The sequence below is a fragment of the Mauremys reevesii genome, linkage group 14, assembly GCF_016161935.1.
Source record: "Mauremys reevesii isolate NIE-2019 linkage group 14, ASM1616193v1, whole genome shotgun sequence".
NCBI lineage: Eukaryota > Metazoa > Chordata > Testudines > Geoemydidae > Mauremys > Mauremys reevesii.
Window position 1 is genome coordinate 13801065 of NC_052636.1, and position 24999 is coordinate 13826063.

At 72.4% G+C, this 24999-nt stretch overlaps 2 protein-coding genes across 3 annotated transcripts in view; both read right to left on the reverse strand.

The window, feature by feature from the left end:
* Positions 1 to 333, reverse strand: part of KDM6B (lysine demethylase 6B) — a 65628-nt gene extending 65295 nt beyond the window's left edge. Inside the window, exon 1 of the mRNA XM_039499682.1 lies at positions 132 to 333. The gene's annotated coding sequence lies outside the window, so the exon portion shown is untranslated. The remainder of the gene's footprint in view (positions 1 to 131) is intronic.
* Positions 334 to 2095: 1762 nt separating this feature from the next.
* DNAH2 (dynein axonemal heavy chain 2) overlaps positions 2096 to 24999 on the reverse strand; it is a 115300-nt gene continuing 92396 nt past the window's right edge. The window contains exons 73-88 of one of the 2 annotated variants that reach the window (XM_039500056.1): positions 23642 to 23786; positions 23233 to 23432; positions 16678 to 16804; positions 15514 to 15700; positions 14332 to 14480; positions 13225 to 13408; positions 12072 to 12262; positions 11801 to 11992; positions 7624 to 7808; positions 6797 to 7025; positions 6211 to 6362; positions 5850 to 5964; positions 5334 to 5510; positions 4657 to 4731; positions 2638 to 2788; positions 2096 to 2267 (exon numbers count right to left, since the gene is read on the reverse strand). In XM_039500056.1, the coding sequence (XP_039355990.1) occupies positions 2113 to 2267; positions 2638 to 2788; positions 4657 to 4731; positions 5334 to 5510; positions 5850 to 5964; positions 6211 to 6362; positions 6797 to 7025; positions 7624 to 7808; positions 11801 to 11992; positions 12072 to 12262; positions 13225 to 13408; positions 14332 to 14480; positions 15514 to 15700; positions 16678 to 16804; positions 23233 to 23432; positions 23642 to 23786 (2614 nt within the window). In that variant the 3' untranslated portion in view covers positions 2096 to 2112. The remainder of the gene's footprint in view (positions 2268 to 2637; positions 2789 to 4656; positions 4732 to 5333; positions 5511 to 5849; positions 5965 to 6210; positions 6363 to 6796; positions 7026 to 7623; positions 7809 to 11800; positions 11993 to 12071; positions 12263 to 13224; positions 13409 to 14331; positions 14481 to 15513; positions 15701 to 16677; positions 16805 to 23232; positions 23433 to 23641; positions 23787 to 24999) is intronic. The other variant, XM_039500057.1, reaches the window with a different exon arrangement.

Consider the following 24999-nt stretch of genomic DNA (forward strand, 5'->3'; position numbering starts at 1 on the left):
CACCCCACTCCCGCCGGCTCTGCCTGCACGGCTCTGCCTGCTCCCCCCCGACCGCCCCCCACACGCTCCCACCCCCACCCCCCGCCGATGTGACGCATCGAAAGGTGCATCCGCCCCCCCCATCCCGTTACCTGCGCGCGGGTCGCTCCGCTGCAGCCGGGCGGGGGCGGGGGCGGGGGCGCCCCCCCATCGCCCTCCGACGCCCCTTGATTGACAGCCGGGCGGCCCGCAGCCCGCGCCCCCCCATCCCCGGGCGGCTGGGGGCGGGGCGGGGCCGGGCCGGGCCGTGGCGCAGTTCGGGCCCCGGCTCCGGGCTTCGCCTTGCGGCTCAAGCTGGTGCTTCCTCCGGAGCCAAACCGGAGTCAAACCGCCCCGCCCCCTGCACCCCCCCCGCCGGAGGGGGAGTCACAGCGGCTCTACCCCTCCCCCCACCCGTGTGTGTAGGGGGGGTGTCACAGCGCCTCTACCCCAGTGCGTGGGTCACAGCGTCTTTAACCCCCCATCTGTGTGTGTGGGGGTCACACCGTCTCTCCCCCCCCCGTGTGTGGGAGGGTCACAGCGTCTTTAACCCCCCCATCTGTGTGGGGGGGGTCACACCGTCTCTCCCCGTGTGTGGGAGGGTCACAGCGTCTTTAACCCCCCATCTGTGTGGGGGGGGTCACACCGTCTCTCCCCCCCCCGTGTGTGGGAGGGTCACAGCGTCTTTAACCCCCCCAACTGTGTGTGGGGGGTCACACCGTCTCTCCCCCCCGTGTGTGGGAGGGTCACAGCGTCTTTACCCCCCAGCTGTGTGTGTGTCGGATCACACCGTCTCTCCAGCCCCATGTGTGGGTGTCACACCATCTCTACCCCCGCCGTGTGTGCAGGGGGGCGGGTCACACCGTCTACCCCGTCGTGTGTCAGCGCCTCTACCCTCCCGTGTGTGTGTGGGGGGGGGAGTCACAGCATTTTTACCGCCCCCATCTGCGTGTGGGGGGGTGTCACACCATCTCTACACCCCCGTGTGTGTGTGTGTGTGAGGGGGGATCACACCATCTCTACACCCCCCGGTGTGTGTGTGGGAGGTCACACCATCTCTACACCCCCGTGTGTGTGAGGGGGGGTCTCACCATCTCTACACCCCCCGGTTTGTGTGTGTGTGTGGGGGGGTCACACCATCTCTACACCCCCCGGTTTGTGTGTGGGGGGGGTCACACCCTCTCTACCCCCCGTGTGTATGGGGTGTCACACCCTCTCTACACCCCCATGTGTGTGTGAGGGGGGGGTCTCACCATCTCTACACCCCCCGGTTTGTGTGTGTGTGGGGGTCACACCATCTCTACACCCCCGTGTGTGTGTGTGTGTGTGTGAGGGGGGGTTTCACCATCTCTACACCCCCCGGTTTGTGTGTGTGTGTGTGGGGTCACACCATCTCTATACTCCCATGTGTGTAGGGGGGTTTCATAGCACCTCTACTTGCCCCGTGTGTGTGGGGTCACAGCGTCTTTACCCCCCCCCCATCTGCGTGTGTGTGTGTGTGCGGGGTCACACCGTCTCTACAGCCCCGTGTGTGTGTCAGCGCCTCTACCCCCCGTGTGTGGGGGGGGTCACACCCTCTCTACCCCCGTGTGTATGGGGTGTCACACCCTCTCTACCCCCCATGTGTGTGTGTGGGGGGGGTCACAGCGTCTCTAAACCCCCCCACGTGTAGTGGGGTGTCATAGCGGCTGGGGAGGGGGCAGGGCGCTGACATGGGGGGTTCAGGGTTGTGGGGGGATCTCACCCTCCCCAGCATGGCAGAGCCCCCCCCCGCGGTTACCCCGCCCCCCTGCCCCGGCTCTGCCGGTGGGTACCACGGCCACTAGCCCAGGGCCCCATGGGGCAGCTGCTCCCCCAGCCCTCCCTGGCGGCAACTGCTGGGATTGCGCCGGGCCTCAGTTTCCCCACACGACGAGCAGCCGCTCCGGTGGGGGGGCCCCGAGCCGACCCGGCCCCTGGCTACCGGGGAACGCCGGGCCCGCGGGGGGGGGGGCAGAGCTGGGTTCGAGTCTGGCCTCAGCAGCACGACGCGGGGACCCGGGACAAGCAGGGAAACTGAGGCACGGGCCCGGCCGGGTTTATTGCGGGGGGGGCTCAGCTGTCCAGGCTCATGAGCAGGGCGGTGCCCCGCTTGATCCAGTGGTCGGGGGGGGCGGCGCCGGCCCGCAGCTCCACCCCGATGACGAACGAGGGGCGCCCGGCGGAGCCCGCCCGGTTCGGGTAGTAATAGCAGGGGCAGGCGTAGGTCCCTGCGGGAGAGGGGTCAGGGGCGGAGCCAGGCTGCCCCCCCACCCTGAGACCTCTCCCCCCTCAGCCCCGCGCCCCCCTGACCCCTCCCCCATCCGTGCCCCCACCCTGAGACCTCTCCCCCCTCAGCCCCGCGCCCCCCTGACCCCTCCCCATCCGTGCCCCCACCCTGAGACCTCTCCCCCCTCAGCCCCACGCCCCCATACCCCTCCTCATCAATGCCCCCACCCTGAGACCTCTCCCCATCAGCCCACCCCAGACCCTCCCCTCACGGGCAGTGCCCCCACCCCCTCAGCGCCCCCACCCCAGCCCCACCCCTGTCACCCCAGCCCCCAAACCTGCCCCCACCCCAGCCCTCCCCGTCACCCCCACCTTTGCTGCTCTTCTTCTTGCTCTCGGCGGGTTTGAAGTGCACCGTGGGCAGGGGGCAGACGAGCTGCATCGGCTCCGCTTCCACCAGGCACGAGTTCTTCTTGTCCCAGCCCGCGCCCTCCAGGTACAGCCCCCGGACCCACACGCCGTCCTGGGGGCAGAGAGCGTCACCCCGCACGGCCCCCGCTAGCCCCCGGACCCACACGCCCTCCTGGGGGGCAGAGAGCGTCAGCCCCGTACGGCCCCCCCGGTACAGCCCCCGGACCCACACGCCGTCCTGGGGGGCAGAGAGCGTCGACCCCGCACGGCCCCCCCGGTACGGCCCCCGGACCCACACGCCGTCCTGGGGGGCAGAGAGCGTCACCCCGGCACGGCCCCCCCGGTACGGCCCCCGGGCCCACCCGCCGGCCTGGGGGGCAGAGAGCGTCACCCGGCACGGCCCCCGCCAGCCCCCGGACCCACACGCCGTTCTGGGGGCAGAGAGCGTCACCCCGCACGGCCCCCGCCAGCCCCCGGACCCACACGCCCTCCTGGGGGGCAGAGAGCGTCACCCGGCACGGCCCCGCCAGCCCCGGACCCACACGCCGTCCTGGGGGCAGAGAGCGTCACCCGGCACGGCCCCCGCCAGCCCCCGGACCCACACGCCGTTCTGGGGGCAGAGAGCGTCACCCCGCACGGCCCCCGGTACGGCCCGGACCCACACGCCGTCCTGCGGCGCAGAGAGCCTCACCCCCGCACGGCCCCCCCGGTACGGCCCCCGGACCCACACGCCGTCCTGGGGGGCAGAGAGCGTCACCTCCGCGCACGGCCCCGGTACAGCCCCGGACCCACACGCCCTCCTGGGGCAGAGAGCGTCAGCCTGCACGGCCCCGGTACAGCCCCGGACCCACACGCCGTCCTGGGGGCAGAGAGCGTCACCCCGCACGGCCCCGGCACGGCCCCGGACCCACACGCCGTCCTGGGGGGCAGCGCGCGTCACCCGGGCATGGCCCTGCCTCCTACCGGCCCCCCGGTACAGCCCCCACACGCCGTCCTGGGGGGCAGAGAGCGTCACCCCGGCACGGCCCCCCCGGTACAGCCCCCGGACCCACACGCCCTCCTGGGGGGCAGAGAGCCTCACCCCCGCCCGGCCCCCCCGGTACCGCCCCCGGACCCACACGCCCTCCTGGGGGGCAGAGAGCGTCACCTCGCACGGCCCCGGTACAGCCCCGGACCCACACGCCGTCCTGGGGGCAGAGAGCGTCACCGCACGGCCCCGGTACGGCCCCGGACCCACACGCCGTCCTGGGGGGCAGAGAGCGTCACCCCGGCACGGCCCCGGTACGGCCCCCGGACCCACACGCCGTCCTGGGGGGCAGAGAGCGTCACCCCCGCACGGCCCCCCCGGTACGGCCCCCGGACCCACACGCCGTCCTGCGGCGCAGAGAGCCTCACCCCCGCACGGCCCCCCCGGTACGGCCCCCGGACCCACACGCCGTCCTGGGGGCAGAGCGCCACCCGGCACGGCCCCGCCGGCCCCCCGGTACGGCCCCCGGACCCACACGCCGTCCTGGGGGGCAGAGAGCGTCACCCCGGCACGGCCCCCCCCCGCCGGCCCCCCGGTACGGCCCGCGGACCCACACGCCGTCCTGGGGGGCAGAGAGCGTCACCCAGGCATGGCCCACCCTCCTACCGGCCCCCCGGTACCGCCCCCACACGCCGTCCTGGGGGGCAGAGAGCGTCACCCCGGCACGGCCCACCCGCCGGACCCCTGTACAGCCCCCGGACCCACACGCCGTCCTGGGGGGCAGAGAGCGTCACCCTGGCACGGCTCCCCGGTACAGCCTGCGGACCCACACGCCGTCCTGGGGGGCAGAAAGCGTCACCCCCGTACGCCCCCCCAGCCGGCCCCCCCGGTACGGCCCCCAGACCCACATGCCGTCCTGGGGGCAGGGAGCATCACCCCAGGTACAGCCCCCCCCCAATGCCATCCCGGGGGGACCCCACCCGCCCCCATGGGCTCTGGCCCCAGCCACGCACCTTGGGCGGATACACCAGGTTGTTGTCATCCACCGTGGAGACGATGAACTCCCAGGACAGGGTGTCCACCGAGATCTGGGGGGGGTTGGGGGGCAGTGAGACGGGTGGGATGGACCCGCCCCCCCATCCTAGGAGTCCCCCCGCCCCCCAGCTGGGCTGGGAACTGCCCCAGGTGCCTCCAGACTCCCCTCCCAGAGCCAGGGAGAGAACCCAGGAGTCCTGGCTCCCAGCCCCCCACCCTCTAACCTACCAGCCTCCCTTCCCAGAGCCAGGGAGAGAACCCAGGAGTCCTGGCTCCCAGCCCCCCCTGCTCTGACCCACCAGCCCCTACTCCCCTCCCAGAGCCTGGGAGGGAACCCAGGAGTCCTGGCTCCCAGCCCCCCCTGCTCTAACCCACCAGCCCCCACTCCCCGCCCGGAGCCGGGGAGAACCCAGGAGTCCTGGCTCCCAGCCCCCCTGCTCTAACCCACCAGCCCCCACTCCCCTCCCAGAGCCGGGAGAGAACCCAGGAGTCCTGGCTCCCAGCCCCCCTGCTCTAACCCACCAGCCCCCACTCCCCTCCCAGAGCCGGGGAGAACCCAGGAGTCCTGGCTCCCAGCCCCCCCTGCTCTGACCCACCAGCCCCCGCTCCCCTCCCAGCGCCGGGGAGAGAACCCAGGCGTCCGGGCGGTACCCACGTTGTTCTGGCGGGCGGCTGCCTGCAGCACGGCCGTCAGGAACCCGGTGGGGAAGGTGAACCCCGAGAGCCAGAAGAGCACGGGGGGATGCGCCGTCTCGGCCCAGCGGGCGAACTGCTCCACCCGCTGGCCCAGGTCCCGGGTCCAGGCGGCCAGCGGCTTCTGCGAGGGGTAGGCCTGTGGGGGGCAGAGCACAGGGGCTGTGGGGGGCGGGGGGGGCGCACGGCCCAGCTCGGCATCACTCACCCCCCAGCGCTTGGAGACTTTCACACCCAGGGAAACTGAGGCACCAATCTCGCGGGAGCTCCCCCACCCTCTCCAGAGGGGGCGTGGGGGCGATAAAGGGGGCGGTGCTCCTCCATCCCCGCCCATGCCCCACGGGCAGCAATTGAAGATCTGATGGGGGGGGCTGGAACCGTCCCAATGGACCCACCGGTGGCCCCAAAGCCAGACCCCCCTGGGAGGGCAGCAGTGGGGAGTCCCTGGGCCCCCAGGAAGGGCGGGGGGCCCCCTTACCCTCTCCCACATGGGGGGCACGCGGGCGTCGTAGATGCAGTGGAAGATCTCCTCCAAGGCGGTGGACATGACGACCAGCCCCTGGATGCCCCTCTCCAGCTCCACCAGCGAGGACCTAGGGGGAGGCCACAGCTCAGGCGGGACCCCCACCCCCCGGCCGGCCCCACACGCTGCCCCCCTCCTCGCTCCCCACCAGGAGCCCCCTCGGGCCCGGGCAGAGCCTGGGGGCCGGAGCGGCCAGGAGGGCTGGGCAGGGGGTTGCTGGAGGCGGGGCACTGCACAGCCCCCCGGAAAGGCCGTCCCGGGGGCGGGGTAACAGCTGAGCCTCGCGCCCCCCAGGCCCGGCGGTGGCGGCACCGACCTGATGACCTGCAGCAGGGCGTTGTAGCGCTGGATCTCCTGCAGCAGCACCACGTTGAGGGGCGACGGGTCGTCGGCCAGCACCCTCTGGGTGCCCCGGTAGTCCAGCTCCTGCGGGATCTTGCTCAGCACGTCGGCTGACAGCTCCAGGACCTGCCGGGTGTGGGGGGGCGTGAGCCGGGGCCTGGGGGAGGGCGCCGGGGGATGGAGCCTCCTCGCCCCAGAACTGCGGGTGGGCGGGGACAGTGGGGGCGTCCCCGCGGGATGGAGCCCCCTCGCCCCAGAACCGCGGGTGGGCGGGGACCGGGGGGGCGTCCCCACGGGATGGAGCCCCCTCGCCCCAGAACCGCGGGTGGGCGGGGACCGGGGGGCCGTCCCCGCGGGATGGAGCCCCCTCGCCCCAGAACCGCGGGTGGGCGGGGACCGGGGGGGCGTCCCCGCGGGATGGAGCCCCCTCGCCCCAGAACCGCGGGCGGCTCCCTGAGTCTGCAGGCAGCCTGGAGAGTCGGTGGCGATGCCCGATTGGGAGCAGCCCCCCAGGCCCAGCTGGCAGCACCCAGCAGCCGCCCGTCTAGCGCGCCGGGTACCTTGTCCTCGCGGCTCTGCCCGGCGGCCCCGCTGGGCGTGATCTGGGGCTGCAGGGACAGCAGGGTCTCAAAGAGGGTCCTGGCCTCGGTGATCTGGGAGGCCACGTCGGCGTTGGGGTGCTGGCCGAAGGCCTCGGGCAGGTCCATGCCGGGCAGCATGCTGATGAACTCCCGGTAGGAGGCCAGGTTCCCGTCCTTGGGGATGTAGTACGTGTCGAGCACCGACAGCCTGGGGGCACGGGGGGGGGGTCAGGGCTCGCGACTGCTCGGCCCCCACCCTCTCCCCCGGCCCCCCAGCAGGCAGGGGAGCACCCATGAGGGGGGTACAGCTCGAAGCACCGCAGTTACTGCTCTTGGCCTCCTTTGAGCCGGGTCCCTCGGGTGCCCCACGACCCCCCCCCCCGGCGATTTCAGCGTCCCTGCTTTACACAGAGTGAAGCGGATTTCTTTGGGGGTCGGAGCCCACTGGGAGCTGGGGGTCCGGGTGCTGGAGACAGGAGACCTGCGGCTTTGGGGGCGCGCTACAGCGGGCTGGCGTGTCTGGCTCGGCAGGGCAGGGTTCTGGAGACCCAGGCTGGCAGGGTCGGCACGTCGGGTGACAGTCCCAAGGGGGCCCCGGGGACCGAACCCGTCGCAGCCGGGACCCGGAGGTAGCCGGGAAGGACCAGGGGGAGCCGGATCCCGGAGAGCCAGAGTCAAGCGGAGCTACCCCGACCCCGGCACGGGAAGGGGGCTGGGACGCCAGGCAGGAACCGAGGGCGGATCGCGGCACCGACGCCGGCGGGCGGGGGGTAGACGCCGCGCCGGCCCCGCCCCGGCCCCCGTACTTGTAGAAGGGCGCGGCCAGGCTCTGCTCGCAGAAGTAGTCGTTGATGTAGGTGGTGAGCAGGCGCCGGTCCCAGCTGTCCGTCACGTGGCCCCCGTAGTTGACGCCGGCGATCAGGTACTTGAGGGCGTCCCAGGGCGTCTCCTCATACTCGTCCAGGTAGAGGCTCAGCAGGTTCTCCGACACCTGGGGGGCGCAGGCGGCACCACGCCAATGGCACCGGGCCCGCAGGGCCGCTATTGCCAGGGAGCCCCGGGGCCCTCGTGGGGGGTTGTTATGGCAGGGTCTTGGGAGGGGAGGGGGGTTGTGATTGTAGGGTCTGATAGGGGACACCCGGGGGTTTGTTGTTGTAGGGTCTGACGGGGGAACACACAGGGGTTTGTTGTTGTAGGGTCTGTGGGTGGTGGTGGCGGCGGGGGGTTGTTATTGTAGGGTCTAACACTGCGGGGTTGTTATTGTAAGGTCTGGGGTGGCAGGAGGGTGGCTATCGTTGGCTCTGGTGGTGGTGGTGCTGGGAGGTAGTTACCGTTGGCTGTGGGGTGCCGGGAGTGGTTACCGTTGGCTCTCGCTGAGGGGGGGGGTTGTTACCGTTGTCTCCAGGGGTGCCGGGGTTGTTACTGTTGGCTCTGAGGGTGCCGGGGTTGTTACCGTTGGTTCTGGGGATGCCGGAGGGTAGTTACCGTTGGCTCCGGTGGTGGCAGGGGTGGTTATCATTGGCTCTGGGGTGCTGGGGTTGTTATTGTTGGCGCCGGGGGGTTGTTACTGTTGGCTCTGGCAGTGCCAGGGGTTGTTACCGTTGGCTCCGGGAGTACTGGGGGGTTGTTACCGTTGGCTCTGGCAGTGCCAGGGGTGGTTACCGTTGGCTCTGGGGTGGTTACCGTTGGCTCTGGGGGGTTGTTACCATTGACTCCGGGGGTACCGGGGGGTTGTTACCGTTGGCTCTTGCTGTGGCGGGGGGTTGTTACCGTTTGCTCTGGGGTGCCGGGGGGTGGTTACCATTGGCTCTCGGGGTGGGGGGGGGTGGTTACCGTTGGCTCTGGGCGTGCGGGGGGGGTGTTACCTTTGGCTCTGGGGGTGCCGGGGGGTTGTTACCGTTGGCTCTTGCTGTGGTGGGGGGTTGTTACCGTTGGCTCTGGGAGTGCCGGGGGGTTGTTACCATTGGCTCCGGGGGGTTGTTACCATTGGCTCCAGGGGTTGTTACCATTGGCTCCGGGGGTGCCGGGGTTGTTACCGCAGGGGTTGTTACCATTTGCTCTGGGAGTGCCGGGGGCTTGTTACCATTGGCTCCAGGGGTTGTTACCGTTGGTTCTGGGAGTGCGGGGGGGTTGTTACCGTTCGCTCTAGCTGTGGCGGGGTGTTGTTACCGTTGGCTCTGGGGGTGCCGGGGAGTGGTTACTGTTGGCTCCAGGGGTTGTTACCGTTGGCTCTGGGGGTGGCAGGGGGTTGTTACCGTTGGCTCGCTGTGGTGGGGGGTTGTTACCGTTTGCTCTGGGAGTGCCGGGGGGTTGTTACTGTTGGCTCGTTACCGTTGGCTCTGGGGGTGGCAGAGGGTTGTTACCATTGGCTCCGGGGGTGCCGGGGGGTGGTTACTGTTGGCTCTCGCTGTGGTGGGGTTGTTACCGTTTGCTCTGGGAGTGCCGGGGGGTTGTTACCGTTGGCTCCGTGGGTTCCTACCGTTGACTCCAGGGGTTGTTACCGTTGGCTCGGGGTGGCAGGGGTTGCTATAGTTGACTCCGGGGTACTGGGGGTTGTTACCGTTGACTCCGGGGTTGTTACCGTTGGCTTGGGCAGGGCCGCCCAGAGGATTCCGGGGCCTGGGGTCTTCGGCGGGGGCCCTTCCGTTCTGGGACCCGCCGCGAAGTGCCCCGCCGGCGGGACCCGCCGCCGGCGCAGCCCGGTCTCGGCGGTAATTCGCGGCGGGGTTCCCACCGCGGGCCTTCAGGGCACTTTGGCGGCGGGTCCCGGAACAGAAGGGGCCCCCCGCCGCCGAAGACCGGGCTGCGCTTCGGCGGCGGCGGCGGCGGCGGGTCCCCCCCGGCCCCAGCCTCAGCCTCTTACCCGAGCGCGTCTCCGGCGGGGCTTGAGCTCCGTCCCGCTCAGAGCCGCGTGGTGAGGGGGGGGGGCTGTGAGCTCCACGCCGAGCGGAGGCAGCTGCCCCGCCCCCTCCCCACGCTGTTCTGAGTGGGGCGGGGCTCAGGCCCCGTTGGAGCTCCCAGCCCCGCCCCCTCACCACGCCGCTCTGAGCGGGGCTCAGGGGCTCGGCCGGAGGCTGAGGCTCCAAGAGAGGGGCGGAGGCGGGAGTCTCCGCTCTTCTCTTGGGGGCCCCTGCGGAACCCGGGGCCCGGGGCAAATTGCCCCCTTTGCCCCCCCCCTCTGGGCGGCCCTGGGCTCGGGGGGTGGCAGGGGGTTGCTATAGTTGACTCCGGGGGTACTGGGGCTGTTACCGTTGACTCCGGGGTTGTTACCGTTGGCTCGGGGTGGCAGGGGTGGTTACCGTTGGCTCTCGCTGTGGTGGGGGTTGTTACCGCTTGCTCTGGGAGTGCCAGGGGTTGTTACTGTTGGCTCCAGGGGTTGTTACTGTTGGCTCTGGGGTGGCAGGAGTTGTTATAGTTGACTCGGGTACTGGGGGTTGTTACTGTTGGCGGGGTTGTTACCGTTTGCTCTGGGAGTGCCAGGGGGTTGTTACTGTTGGCTCTGGGGGTGGCAGGGAGTTGTTATAGTTGACTCCGGGGGTACTGGGGGGTTGTTACTGTTGGCTCGGGGGGTTGTTACCGTTGGCTCGGCGGGTGGCAGGGGGTTGTTATAGTTGACTCGGGGTACTGGGGTTGTTACCGTTGACTCGGGGGGTTGTTACCGTTGGCTCCGGGGGTGGCAGGGGTTGTTATAGTTGACTCGGGGTACTGGGGGTTGTTACTGTTGGCTCGGGGTTGTTACCGTTGGCTCGGGTGGCAGGGGTTGTTATAGTTGACTCTGGGGGTACTGGGGTTGTTACTGTTGGCTCGGGGTTGTTACCGTTGGTCCGGGTGGCAGGGGTTGTTATAGTTGACTCGGGGTACTGGGGTTGTTACCGTTGGCTCGGGGGTTGTTACCGTTGGCTCGGCGGGTGGCAGGGGTTGTTACCGTTGACTCCGGGGTACTGGGGTTGTTACTGTTGGCTCGGGGTGGCAGGGGTTGTTACCGTTGGCTCGGGGTGGCAGGGGTTGTTACCGTTGACTCCGGGGTACTGGGGGTTGTTACCGTTGGCTCGGGGTGGCAGGGGTTGTTACCGTTGGCTCGGGGTACTGGGGGTTGTTACCGTTGGCTCGGGGTGGCAGGGGGTTGTTACCGTTGGCTCGGGGGTACTGGGGGTTGTTACCGTTGGCTCGGGGGTGGCAGGGGGTTGTTACCGTTGACTCCGGGGGTACTGGCGGGTTGATACCCTTGGCACGGGGGTGGCAGTGGGTTGTAACCGTTGGCTCGGGGGTACTGGGGGTTGTTACCATGGCTCGGGGTGGCAGGGGTGTTACCGTTGGCTCGGGGTTGTTACCGTTGGCTCCGGGGGTACCGGGGTGGTTACCGTTGGCTCCGGGGTTGTTACCGTTGGCTCGGGGTACTGGGGTGGTTACCGTTGGCTCGGGGGGTTGTTACCGTTGGCTCCGGGGGTACCGGGGGGTGGTTACCGTTGGCTCCGGGGGTTGTTACCGTTGGCTCCGGGGGTACCGGGGGGTGGTTACCGTTGGCTCCGGGGGTTGTTACCGTTGGCTCGGGGTGGCGGGGTGGTTACCGTTGGCTCGGGGTGGTTACCGTTGGCTCCGGGGGTACCGGGGGGTTGTTACCGTTGGCTCCGGGGGTTGTTACCGTTGGCTCCGGGGGTGGCGGGGGGTGGTTACTGTTGGCTAGGAGGGTTGTTACCGTTGGCTCGGGGGGTTGTTACCGTTGGCTCCGGGGGTACCGGGGGGTGGTTACCGTTGGCTCCGGGGGTTGTTACCGTTGGCTCCGGGGTACGGTTGTTACCGTTGGCTCGGGGTTGTTACCGTTGGCTCGGGGTAGGTGGTTACCGTTGGCTGGGTGGTTACCGTTGGCTCCGGGGGTACTGGGGGGTGGTTACTGTTGGCTCGGGGGGTTGTTACCGTTGGCTCGGGGGTGGTTCCCGTGGGGTCTGGCCGCGGCCGCCCCCCCGCCCCCGGCGCCCCGCGCACCTCGAAGTCGGAGTCGTTGAAGCCGTACACCACGTTCCAGCCGAGCTGCAGGAACTTCTTGCGCTCCAGCAGGACGCTGTGGAAGAAGCAGAGGGCGAACAGCAGCTTCTTGTACTTGGCCGGCTTGGTGCAGCGCCCGAACTGCGGCTCCGTCACCAGCTGGTAGAGCCGCTTCATGTTGGCCTTCAGCCCCTGCCGTGGAGAGGGAGAGGGAGAGGGGCTCAGCGCGGGCCCCGGGCGCAGGGCGGGGCGGGGCGGGGGCCCCTCTCACCGTGGGCGGCTCCGTGGTCATCTTGATGCTGGCCTGCAGGATGGAGATGGGGAAGTCGGGGTGGGGGCTGGAGCTGAGCCAGAGGCGAAACGCCGGGTGCGGCTCCTCCACCTGCAGCTGCTCCACCAGCTTGTCCAGCTGCGGCATCCAGGACAGCGAGAGGTGGCAGTTGGCCAGGAACACCCAGTTCCCTGTCGGCGAGCGCAGGGGAGCGATGAGTGGGCCTCCCGGACGCTGGGGTTCGCGCCGGCCAGGCCCAGCCCCTCCCCGATCCCACCCACGGGTCCCCCGGCCGGCCGGCCGGGCCCAGCCCCTCCCCGATCCCACCCACGGGTCCCCCTGGCCGGCCGGGCCCAGCCCCTCCCCGATCCCACCCACGGGTCCCCCGGCCGGCCGGGCCCAGCCCCTCCCCGATCCCACCCACGGGTCCCCCGGCCGGCCGGGCCCAGCCCCTCCCCGGATCCCACCCACGGGTCCCCCGGCCGGCCGGGCCCAGCCCCTCCCGATCCCACCCACGGGTCCCCGGCTGGCTGGGCCCAGCCCTCCCGATCCCACCCACGGGTCCCCAGCCGGCCGGGCCCAGCCCCTCCCTGGATCCCACCCATGGGTCCCCCCGGCTGGCTGGGCCCAACCCCTCCCCAGATCCGACCCACGGATCCTACCCATGGGTCCCCCCGGCCGGCCGGGCCCAGCCCCTCACTGGATCCCAGCCATGGGTCCCCGCCAGCCGGGCCCAGCCCCTCCCCGGATCCCACCCCCAGCTGTACTGGAGACACGGCCTCCCGTGGGGCAGGGTCCTCCTGGCGGGTTGATCTTTCTCTGGGCTCTGGCTTGGACGCACTGGCTGGCCCCCCACCCCTGCGCCCGCTGCCCCCCAGCCCCGGGGGCACAGGGAGCCGCGTGGCATTAGGGGCCAGCCAACGACACGGACCATCAGGGCCTGACAGAGCCTGGGGCAGGGGGTCCCCCGGTCTGTCGCCTTCGGCAGCGACCCCCGGCATTGGGCCGGCCCCCCAGCGCCAGCCCTGCGGTGGGAGGCGGTGCGGGGAGCGCGGGCGAGGCGGCGTGGGGGGGTCGGATGGCAGCAGAGGCTCCTGGGGGAGGCGAGGCTCCCCGGGCGCTGCTGGCAGTAGAGGGGCAATGACACACTCACCGTCCCGGACCCCCTCCTGGATCATGCGGGTGGCGATGGGGGCCTGGCCCTGCCCCAGTGACAGGGCGTGGAAGCGCTGGGCCATGGCCGACTGCTCGGCCAGCTGCAGCAGCGAGGAGGTGGGGTCCACGCCGGGGGACAGCACGAAGATCAGGGGGGTGCGGGGCGTGGAGTCCTCCACCACCTGCAGGGGGGCAGGGATCCTGGCTGCCCCGTGTGCTGGGGAGGTTGTGGGGGGGGAGGCCGGTTTGGGGAGGCACAGAGGCCCATCTACCCCGGTATCCCGCCTCCTTGGATCAGCCCCACGGGCCCGTCTGCCCCGGCGTCCCGCCTCCTCCCTGCCCCCCTCGATCCGCCCCACGGGCCCGTCTGCCCTGGCGTCCTGCCTCCTCCCTGCCCCCCTCGATCCGCCCCACGGGCCCGTCTACCCCGGCGTCCCCCCTCGATCCGCCCCACGGGCCCGTCTGCCCCGGCGTCCCGCCTCCTCCCTGCCCCCCTCGATCCGCCCCACGGGCCCGTCTGCCCCGGCGTCCCGCCTCCTCCCTGCCCCCCTCGATCCGCCCCACGGGCCCGTCTACCCCGGCGTCCCCCCTCGATCCGCCCCACGGGTGCGTCTGCCCCGGCGTCCCGCCTCCTCCCTGCCCCCCTCGATCTGCCCCACGGGCCCATCTACCCCGGCGTCCTGCCTCCCTGCCCCCCTCAACCGCCCCATGGGCCCGTCTGCCCCGGCGTCCCACCTCCTCCCTGCCCGCCTCGATCCGCCCCACAGGCCCATCTACCCCGGCGTCCCACCTCCTCCCTGCCCCCCTCGATCCGCCCCACAGGCCCGTCTGCCCCAGCGTCCCACCTCCTCCCTGCCCCCCGGGACCAGCCCCACGGGCCCATCTACCCTGGCGTCCCACCTCCTCCCTGCCCCCCGGGACCAGCCCCTCGGGCCCGTCTGCCATGGTGCGGGTAGGGGAGGGGTCCTCTCAGGGAGCCGGGCGGCCCCCCCGAGACAATGGTTTCACTACCCCGCCCCCAGCACACATCTGAAAGGGGGCCCCGGGGGCCCCGTGGAGAGGCATCCAGCGGCGGGGAGTTCCGCAGCCTCCCCCGCCCGCTCACCGACTTCATGTTGAGCACGGGCGGCTCGATGAACTGGGAGCCCAGGTTGGAGACGATGAAGAAGGTGACGCAGAAGGCGACGCGGTCCGGCCGCAGCGACCGCACCACCAGCATCCGCTGCATCTGGTTGCAGGAGTTCTCCCACTCGCCTGCGGGGGGCGGCACGGGGACGGGAGGTGGCTGGCGGGGCGGCCCCATGCTCAGGGGTCTGCCCAGGGCAGCAGGCTGCTGGGGGGGGGGGCCCGAGGAGCCAGAGGGGGCCAGGAGGCAGTGGGGAGAGAGCTGTGGTGCCCCCTCCACACTGGCTCCAGCTCCCCTGCTCCAACCCACCAGCCCCCACTGCCCTCCCAGAGCCAGGGAGAGAACCCAGGAGTCCTGGCCCCCAGCCCCCCTGCTCTAACCCACCAGCCCCGACTCCCCTCCCAGGGCCGGGGAGAGAACCCAGGAGTCCTGGCTCCCAGCCCCACCTGCTCTAACCCACCAGCCCCCACTCCCCTCCCAGAGCTGGGGAGAGAACCCAGGAGTCCTGGCCCCCAGCCCCCCTGCTCTAACCCACCAGCCCCGACTCCCCTCCCAGAGCTGGGGAGAGAACCCAGGAGTCCTGGCTCCCAGCCCCCGCTGTTCTAACCACCAGCCCCCACTCCCCTCCCAGAGCCAGGGAGAGAACCCAGGAGTCCTGGCTCCCAGCCCCCCCTGCTCTAACCACCAGCCCCCACTACCCTCCCAGAGCCAGGGAGAACCCAGGAGTCCTGGCTCCCAGCCCCCACTCCCCTCGCAGAGCCGGGGAGAGAACCCAGGAGTCCTGGCCCCCAGCCCCCCTCCTCCCAGAGCCGGGAGAGAACCCAGGAGTCCTGGCTCCCAGGCCCCTGCTCTAACCCACCAGCCCCCACTCCCCTCCCAGAGCCTGGGAGAGAACCCAGGAGTCCTGGCTCCCAGCCCCCCACTCTAACCCACCAGCCCCACTCCTCCCAGAGCCGGGAGAGAACCCAGGCGTCCTGGCTCCCAGCCCCGCTCTAACCCACCAGCCCCAGCCCCCTCCTCCCAGAGCCCCCGCTCTAACCCACCAGCCCCCCTCCCCTCCCAGAGCTGGGGAGAGAACCCAGGCGTCCGGGCTCCCAGCCCCCCTCCCCTCCCAGGGCCGGGGCGAGGACCCAGGCGTCCGGGCTGCGTGCCCGCGCTGACCTGGCAGCGGGGCCCTCTCGGGCTTGGCGCTGGTGTACCAGAGGTGCCAGTCCCGCGGGTACTGCTCGAAGGAGTTCATGATGCCGTGGAAGTTGGTGAGCTTGTCCAGCTCGGTCACGTTGTCCCAGTAGGTGTCGGCCAGCCAGCCGCCGCAGGGGTTGTCCATCTGCCCCTCCCGGTCCAGCACCTGGGGTCAGCTGAGGGGCAGCACCGCTGGGCTGCTCTCACCTCCAGCAGCACAGCGCCCCCTAGTGCCGCCCTGGGGCCAGCCCTGCCCCAGAGGGCAAAGCCGGCCCCACCTGGCGAAGCTACTGACCACCGGGGGGCAGCACCGCTGGGCTGCTCTCACCTCCAGCAGCACAGCGCCCCCTAGTGCCGCCCTGGGGCCAGCCCCCTGCCAGGAGAGGGGCCAGCCCCTGCCAGGAGAGCGCCTGCTGCCCCGCCCCTGCCCCACAGCGCCCTAGTGCCGCCTGGCCAGCCCCTGCCAGGGAGAGCGCCCCTGCTGCCCCTGCCCCTGCCCCACAGCGCCCCTAGTGCCACCTGGGGCCAGCCCCTGCCAGGGAGCGCCCCTGCTGCCCTGCCCCTGCCCCACAGCGCCCCTAGTGCCACCTGGGGCCAGCCCCTGCCAGGGGCGCGCCTGCTGAGCCCCCTGCCCCTGGCGCCCCTAGCAGCCCCTGCCAGGAGAGCGCCTGCTGCCCCTGCCCCTGCCCCACAGCGCCCCCTAGTGCCACTCTGGGGCCAGCCCCCTGCCAGGGAGCGCCTGCTGAGCCCCGCCCTCCCTGCCCCACAGCGCCCCTAGCACCGCCTGAGGCCAGCCCTGCCTGCCAGGGGTGTGCGCCCCCTGCCGAGCCCCCCGCCCTGCTCCCTGCCCCACAGCGCCCCCTAGCGCCGCCATGGGGCCAGTCCCCTGCCAGGAGAGCCCCTGCTGAGCCACCTGCCCGCTCCTGCCCCTGGCGCCCCTAGTGCTGCCTGGGCCAGCCCCTGCCAGCCCCTGCCAGGGGAGAGCACCCCTGCTGAGTCCCCGCCCCGCTCCCTGCCCCCGAGCGCCCCCTAGCGCCCCCTGGGGCACGGCGGCCGCTGCGCGGGGGGCGCTCTCCCAGGCCGTAGGGCAGGAGAGGAGAGGAGGGCGCCCCCTGGTGGGGAGCAGCCGCCGCCCGCACTCACCACGCCCCCCCGCAGGAAGAAGTTGTATTCGTCCATCTTGAGGTTGCCCGAGGTCTCCAGGATCTTGGCGCACATCTGGAAGCTGAAGAGCAGCTTGTGGCGCTCAAAGAGGCCGCGGCAGGTGAACCTGTGGGGACAGCAGGGGGCGCTAGCCGGGGGGAGCAGGGGGCGCTGGCCATGGGGAGCAGGCGCTAGCCGGGGAGCAGGGGCGCTGGCCGGGAGCAGGGGCGCCGGGGCAGGGGCGCTGGCGGGGGAGCAGGGGCGCTGGGAGCAGGCGCTAGCCAGGGGGAGCAGGGGCACGGCCAGGAGCAGGCGCGGGGAGCAGGGGCGCTGGCCGGGAGCAGGGCGCTGGCTGGGAGCAGGGGCGCTGGCCACGGGGAGCAGGGCGCTGGCCGGGGGAGCAGGGGCGCTGGCCGGGGAGCAGGGGCGCTGGCCGGGAGCAGGGGCGCTGGCCGGGGGAGCAGGGCGCTGGCCGGGGGAGCAGGGGCGCTGGCCAGGGGAGCAGGGGCGCTGGGGAGCAGGCGCTGGCCGGGGAGCAGGGGCGCTGGCCGGGGGAGCAGGGCGCGCCACTGGGGCAGGGCGCTGGCCGGGGAGCAGGGGCGCTAGCCGGGGAGCAGGGGCGCTGGCCGGGGGAGCAGGGGCGCTGGCCGGGGGAGCAGGGGCGCTAGCCGGGGAGCAGGGGCGCTGGCCGGGGAGCAGGGGCGCTGGCCACGGGGAGCAGGGGCGCTGGCCGGGGAGCAGGGGCGCTGGCCGAGCCGGGAGCAGGGGCGCTGGCCGGGGGAGCAGGGGCGCTGGCCACGGGGAGCAGGGGCGCTAGCCGGGGAGCAGGCGCGCTGGGGAGCAGGGGCGCTGGCCATGGGGAGCAGGGGCGCTAGCCGGGGGAGCAGGGGCGCTGGCCGGGGGAGCAGGGGCGCTGGCCGGGGAGCAGGGGCGCTGGCCGGGGAGCAGGGGCGCTGGCCGGGGAGCAGGGGCGCTAGCCGGGAGCAGGGGGAGCAGGGCGCTGGCCGGGGAGCAGGCGCTGGCCACGGGGAGCAGGGGCGCTGGCCGGGGGAGCAGGGGCGCTGGCCGGGGAGCAGGGGCGCTGGCCGGGGAGCAGGGGCGCTGGCCAGGGGAGCAGGGGCGCTGGCCATGGGGAGCAGGGGCGCTGGCCGGGGAGCAGGGCGCTGGCCATGGGGAGCAGGGCGCTAGCCGGGGGAGCAGGGGCGCCATGGGGAGCAGGGGCGCTGGGAGCAGGCGCCAGCCGGGAGCAGGGGCGCTGGCCGGGGAGCAGGCGCTGGCCATGGGGAGCAGGGGCGCTAGCCGGGAGCAGGGGCGCTAGCCGGGGAGCAGGCGCTAGCCGGGGGAGCAGGGGCGCTGGCCACGGGGAGCAGGGGCACTGGCCACGGGGACAGCAGGGGCGCTGGCCGGGGGAGCAGGGCGCTGGCCACGGGGAGCAGGGGCTGGCCACGGGGAGCAGGGGCGCCGGGGGAGCAGGGGCGCTGGCCACGGGGAGCAGGGGCGCTGGCCACGGGGAGCAGGGGGCGCTGGCCATGGGGGGAGCAGGGGGCACTGGCCACGGGGGGAGCAGGGAGCGCTAGCCGGGGGGGAGCAGGGAGCGCTGGCCACGGGGGGGAGCAGGGGGCACTGGCTATGGGGCGGGCCGGGCCGGGCTGGGGGCCGTTCCCCCCCACACCTCTGGATGCAGCTCCCTGGGCCCTGGTACCTGTACGCAGCGTAGGAAGGGGGATCTCCATACCCGTACCCGGTGTGTGGGGGGTTCCCCGTACCCAGCGTAGGGTATCCGTACCCGGCATGGGGGGGTCCCCGTACCTGTACCCAGCGTAGGGTATCCGTACCCGGCATGGGGGGGTCCCCGTTCCTGTACCTGGTGTAGGGGGCTCCCCATACCCAGCATACCTCGTGTGGGCAGTCCCCGTACCCGGCATGGGGGCTCCCCGGACCTGTACCTAGTGTAGAGGGCGGCCCCGTACCCGGTGTGGGAGCTCCCCGTACCCGGCGTGGGAGCTCCCCGAGCCCAGTACCTGTACCTAGCGTAGGGGGCGGCCCCGTACCCGGCATGGGGGCTCCCCGGACCTGTACCTAGCGTAGGGGGCGGCCCCGTACCCGGCGTGGGAGCTCCCCGAGCCCGGTACCTGTACCTAGCGTAGGGGGCGGCCCCGTACCCGGCGTGGGAGCTCCCCGAGCCCAGTACCTGTACCTAGCGTAGGGGGCGGCCCCGTACCCGGCATGGGGGCTCCCCGGACCTGTACCTAGCGTAGGGGGCGGCCCCGTACCCGGCGTGGAAGGTCCCCGTACCCGGCGTGGGAGCTCCCCGACCCCGGTACCTGTACCTAGCGTAGGGGGCGGCCATGTACCTGGCGTGGGAGGTCCCCATACCCGGGATGGGAGCTCCCCGGACCCGTACCTAGCGTAGGGGGCAGCCCCGTACCCAGCATGGGAGGTCCCCGTACCCAGCGTGGGAGCTCCCCGAGCCCAGACCTGTACCTAGCATAGGGGGCGACCCCGTACCCGACGTGGGAGCTCCCCGAGCCCGCCTGTACCAGCACCTAGGCGGCCCCCGGCGTGGGAGCTCCCCGAGCCCGGTACCTGTACCTAGCGTAGGGGGCGGCCCCGTACCCGGCGTGGGAGCTCCCCGAGCCCGGTACCAGTAACAAGCGGAGGGGGCAGCCCCGTACCCGGCGTGGGAGCTCCCGCAGCCCGGCGTGGGAGCTCCCCGAGCCCGGACCTGTACCTAGCGTAGGGGGCAGCCCCGTACCCGGCGTGGGAGGTCCCCGTAAGCGGCGTGGGAGCTCCCCAAGCCCGGTACCTGTACCTAGCGTAGGGGGCAGCCCCGTACCCGGCATGGGAGCTCCCCGGACCTGTACCTAGCGTAGGGGGCAGCCCCGTACCCGGCATGGGAGCTCCCCGGACCTGTACCTAGCGGAGGGGGTGGCCCCGTACCCAGCGTGGGAGCTCCCCGCGCCCGGCGTGGGAGCTCCCCGGACCTGTACCTAGCGTAGGGGGCAGCCCCGTACCCGGCATGGGAGGTCCTCGTACCCGGCGTGGGAGCTCCCCGAGCCTGGTACCTGTACCTAGCATAGGGGGCGGCCCCGTACCCGGCGTGGGAGGTCCCCGTACCCGGCGTGGGAGCTCCCCGAGCCTGGTACCTGTACCTAGCGTAGGGGCGGCCCCGTACCCGGCGTGGGAGCTCCCCGAGCCCGGTACCTGTACCTAGCGTAGGGGGCGGCCCCGTACCCGGCGTGGGAGCTCCCCGAGCCCGGTACCTGTACCTAGCGTAGGGGGCGGCCCCGTACCCGGCGTGGGAACTCCCCGAGCCCGGTACCTGTACTTAGCGTAGGGGGCAGCCCCGTACCCGGCGTGGGAGCTCCCCGAGCCCGGTACCTGTACCTAGCGTAGGGGGCGGCCCCGTACCCGCCGTGGGAGCTCCCCGGACCTGTACCTAGCGTAGGGGGCAGCCCCGTACCCGGCGTGGGAGCTCCCCGAGCCCGGTACATGTACCTAGCGTAGGGGGCGGCCCCGTACCCGGCGTGGGAGCTCCCCGAGCCCGGTACCTGTACCTAGCGTAGGGGGCGGCCCCGTACCCGGCGTGGGAGCTCCCCGAGCCCGGTACCTGTACCTAGCGTAGGGGGCGGCCCCGTACCCGGCGTGGGAGGTCCCCGTACCCGGCGTGGGAGCTCCCCGAGCCTGGTACCTGTACCTAGCGTAAGGGGCGGCCCCGTACCCGGCATGGGAGGTCCCCGTAACCGGCGTGGGAGCTCCCCGAGCCCGGTACCTGTACCTAGCGTGGGGCGGCCCGTGCCGGCGTGGGAGCTCCCGAGAGCCCGGTACCTGTACCTAGCGTGGGGCGGCCCGTACCCGGCATGGGAGGTCCCTGTACCCGGCGGAGCTCCCTCCCGGTACCTGTACCTAGTGTGGGGCGGCCCGTGCCGCCGTGGGAGGTCCCGTACCCGGCGTGGGAGCTCCCGGAGCCTGGTACCTGTACCTAGCGTGAGGGCAGCCCGTGCACCCGCGTGGGAGCTCCCGACCCGGTACCTGTACCTAGCGTAGGGGGCGGCCCCGTACCCGGCGTGGGAGCTCCCAGAGCCCGGGACCTGTACCTAAGCGTGGGCGGCCCGCACCTGGCGTGGGAACTCCCGAGCCCGGTACCTGTACTTAGCGTAGGGGGCAGCCCCGTACCCGGCGTGGGAGCTCCCCGAGCCCGGTACCTGTACCTAGCGTAGGGGGCGGCCCCGTACCCGCCGTGGGAGCTCCCCGGACCTGTACCTAGCGTAGGGGCAGCCCCGTACCCGCCGTGGGAGCTCCCGAGCCCGGTACATGTACCTAGCGAGGGGCGGCCCGGCGTGGGAGCTCCCGAGCCCGGTACCTGTACCTAGCGTAGGGGGCGGCCCCGTACCCGGCGTGGGAGCTCCCCGAGCCCGGTACCTGTACCTAGCGGACCGGGCGGCACCGTACCCGCCGTGGCAGTACCCTGTACCCGGCGTGGGAGCTCCCCGAGCCTGGTACCTGTACCTAGCGTAGGGGGCGGCCCCGTACCCGCCGTGGGAGGTCCCCGTACCCGGCGTGGGAGCTCCCCGAGCCCGGTACCTGTACCTAGCGTAGGGGGCGGCCCGCCGGCGTGGGAGCTCCCCGAGCCCGGTACCTGTACCTAGCGTAGGGGGCGGCCCCGTACCCGCCGTGGGAGGTCCCCGTACCCGGCGTGGGAGCTCCCGAGCCGGTACCTGTACCTAGTGTAGGGGCGGCCCGTACCCGCCGTGGGAGGTCCCTGTACCCGGCGTGGGAGCTCCCCGAGCCTGGTACCTGTACCTAGCGTAGGGGGCGGCCCCGTACCCGCCGTGGGAGGTCCCCGTACCCGCCGTGGGAGCTCCCCGGACCTGTACCTAGCATAGGGGGCGGCCCCGTACCTGGCGTGGGAGCTCCCCGAGCCCGGTACCTGTACCTAGCGTAGGGGGCAGCCCGTACCCGGCGTGGGAACTCCCCGAGCCCGGTACCTGTACACGGCGAGGGGCGGCCCCCCGGCGTGGGAGCTCCCGAGCCCGGTACCTGTACCTAGCGTGGGGCGGCCCTGCCGGCGTGGGAGCTCCCGAGCCCGGTACCTGTACCCAGTGTAGGCGGCCCTGCACCGGCGTGGGAGCTCCCCGAGCCCGGTACCTGTACCTAGCGTAGGGGGCGGCGGGGGAGCTCCCCGAGCCCGGTACCTGTACCTAGCGTAGGGGGCGGCCCCGTACCCGGCGTGGGAGCTCCCCGAGCCCGGTACCTGTACCTAGCGTAGGGGGCGGCCCCGTACCCGGCGTGGGAGGTCCCTGTACCCGGCGTGGGAGCTCCCCGAGCCTGGTACCTGTACCTAGCGTAGGGGGCGGCCCCGTACCCGCCGTGGGAGGTCCCTGTACCCGGCGTGGGAGCTCCCCGAGCCTGGTACCTGTACCTAGCGTAGGGGGCGGCCCCGTACCCGGCGTGGGAGCTCCCCGAGCCCGGTACCTGTACCTAGCGTAGGGGGCGGCCCCGTACCCGCCGTGGGAGGTCCCTGTACCCGGCGTGGGAGCTCCCCGAGCCCGGTACCTGTACCTAGTGTAGGGGGCGGCCCCGTACCCGCCGTGGGAGGTCCCTGTACCCGGCGTGGGAGCTCCCCGAGCCTGGTACCTGTACCTAGCGTAGGGGGCGGCCCCGTACCCGCCGTGGGAGGTCCCCGTACCCGCCGTGGGAGCTCCCCGGACCTGTACCTAGCGTAGGGGGCGGCCCCGTACCCGGCGTGGGAGCTCCCCGAGCCCGGTACCTGTACCTAGCGTAGGGGCGGCCCCGTACCCGGCGTGGGAGCTCCCCGAGCCCGGTACCTGTACCTAGCGTAGGGGGCGGCCCCGTACCCGGCGTGGGAGCTCCCCGAGCCCGGTACCTGTACCTAGCGTAGGGGGCGGCCCCGTACCCGGCGTGGGAGGTCCCCGTACCCGGCATGGGAGCTCCCCGGACCTGTACCTAGCGTAGGGGGCGGCCCCGTACCCGGCGTGGGAGGTCCCCGTACCCGGCGTGGGAGCTCCCCGAGCCCGGTACCTGTACCTAGCGTAGGGGGCGGCCCCGTACCCGGCGTGGGAGGTCCCCGTACCTGGCGTGGGAGGTCCCCAACCCTGGTACCTGTACCTAGCGTAGGGGGTGGCCCCGTACCCGGCGTGGGAGCTCCCCGAGCCCGGTACCTGTACCTAGCGTAGGGGGCGGCCCCGTACCCGGCGTGGTAACTCCCCAACCCCGGTACCTGTACCTAGCGTAGGGGGCGGCCCCGTACCCGGCGTGGGAGCTCTCCGAGCCCGGTACCTGTACCTAGCGTAGGGGGCAGCCCCGTACCCGGCGTGGGAGCTCCCCGAGCCCGGTACCTGTACCCGGCGTAGGGGGCAGCCCCGTACCCGGCGTGGGAGCTCCCCGAGCCCGGTACCTATACCTGGTGTGGGAGGTCCCCGTACCCGCCGTGGGAGGTCCCCGTACCCGGCGTGGGAGCTCCCCGAGCCCGGTACCTGTACCCAGCGTAGGGGGCAGCCCCGTACCCGGTGTGGGAGCTCCCCGACCCCGTACCTGTACACGGCGTAGGTGTGGTACTCGTTCAGGTAGCGGATCCGCTCCTCCAGCTTGGCGCTGCGGTGGCTCTTGTGGATGCTCATGTTGAAGAGGTCGATGTAGGCGTCCAGGGAGAACTGGTACATGGGGTCGATGCGGCCCATGTCGTTCAGCACGAAGAAGAGGATGGAGGCTCTCTGGGCGCAGGGCCTGTAGGCCTAGTGGGGGGAGCACGGCGCCCGTCAGCCCCGGGCGGGACCCCCAGAGGGCGCCCACCCCGCACCCACACGCCCTCCTGCGGCTCGGCACGGCTCCACCGGCACGGGCCAGCCCCCTACGCTAGGTCCCCCTGGCCACGGCTGGCGAGCCAGGGAGCCAGGCTGAAACCTGTGGGGCAGAGCCCCCCAGGCAGCCCCGGCCCCCTCACCTCGCGGGCGGTGTCGATCTTGATCTCCGTGGTCTCGCTGGTCTCCAGCTGCTCCGTCACCTCGCTGGCCGTCACCTTGGAGGTCTGCAGGGTGTTGACCAGCTGCACGTCGTCCAGCAGCGAGCCGGTGGCTTCGTTCAGCAGCCTGGGGGACGGGCGGCGGGCAAGGGTCAGCAGGCGCCCGCCGCCCCCCAGCCAGCGCAATCCTGCCCTGTGCCCCCTAAGATACCCCCCCATCTGTTCACCGGGGAACGGGACACGGGGCCGCATCTCAGCGCCGGGCGAGGGGTCGCTGGGTAACCGGCCGCCCCGCCCCAGAGGTGGGCGCATCTCAGCGCCGGGCGAGGGGTCGCTGGGTAACCGGCCGCCCCGCCCCAGAGGTGGGCGCATCTCAGCGCCGGGCGAGGGGTCGCTGGGTAACCGACCGCCCGCCCAGAGGTGGCTGCATCTCAGCGCCGGCGGGGTCCCTGGGTAACCGCCGCCCGCCCCAGAGGTGGGTGCATCTCAGTGCCGGCGAGGGGTCCCTGCACCGCCGCCCGCCCCAGAGGTGGGTGCATCTCAGTGCCGGGCGAGGGGTCCCTGGCACCGCCGCCGCCCACAGGTGGGCGCATCTCAGCGCCGGGCGAGGGGTCCCTGGGTAACGGCCGCCCGCCCCAGAGGTGGCTGCATCTCGGCGCCGGGCGAGGGGTCCTGGGTAACGGCCGCCGCCCCAGAGGTGGCCGCATCTCAGCGCCGGGCGAGGGTCCCTGGGTAACCGCCCGCCCCAGAGGTGGGCACATCCCGCCCGCCCCAGAGGTGGCTGCATCTCAGCGCCGGGCGAGGGGTCCTGGTCCACAGGTGGGCACATCTCGGCACGGCGAGGGGTCCTGGGTCACCGGCCGCCCGCCCCAGAGGTGGCTGCATCTCAGCGCCGGGCGAGGAGTCCCTGGGTAACCGGCCGCCGCCCCAGAGGTGGGCGCATCTCAGCGCCGGGCGAGGGTCGCTGGGTTACCCGCCCGCCCAGAGGTGGCTGCATCTCAGCGCGAGGGGTCCCTGGGTAACCGCCGCCCGCCCCAGAGGTGGCTGCATCTCAGCGCGGGCGAGGTCCCTGGCACCGCCCGCCCCAGAGGTGGCTGCATCTCGGCGCGGGCGAGGTCCCGGTAACCGGCCGCCCGCCCCAGAGGTGGCCGCATCTCAGCGCGGGCGAGGGTCCCTGGGTCCGCCCCGCCCCAGAGGTGGGCGCGTCTCGGCACGGTCCCTGGGTCACCGGCTGCCCGCCCCAGAGGTGGCTGCATCTCAGCGCCGGGCGAGGGGTCCCTGGGTAACCGGCCGCCCCGCCCCACAGGTGGGCACATCTCGGCACCGGGCGAGGGGTCCCT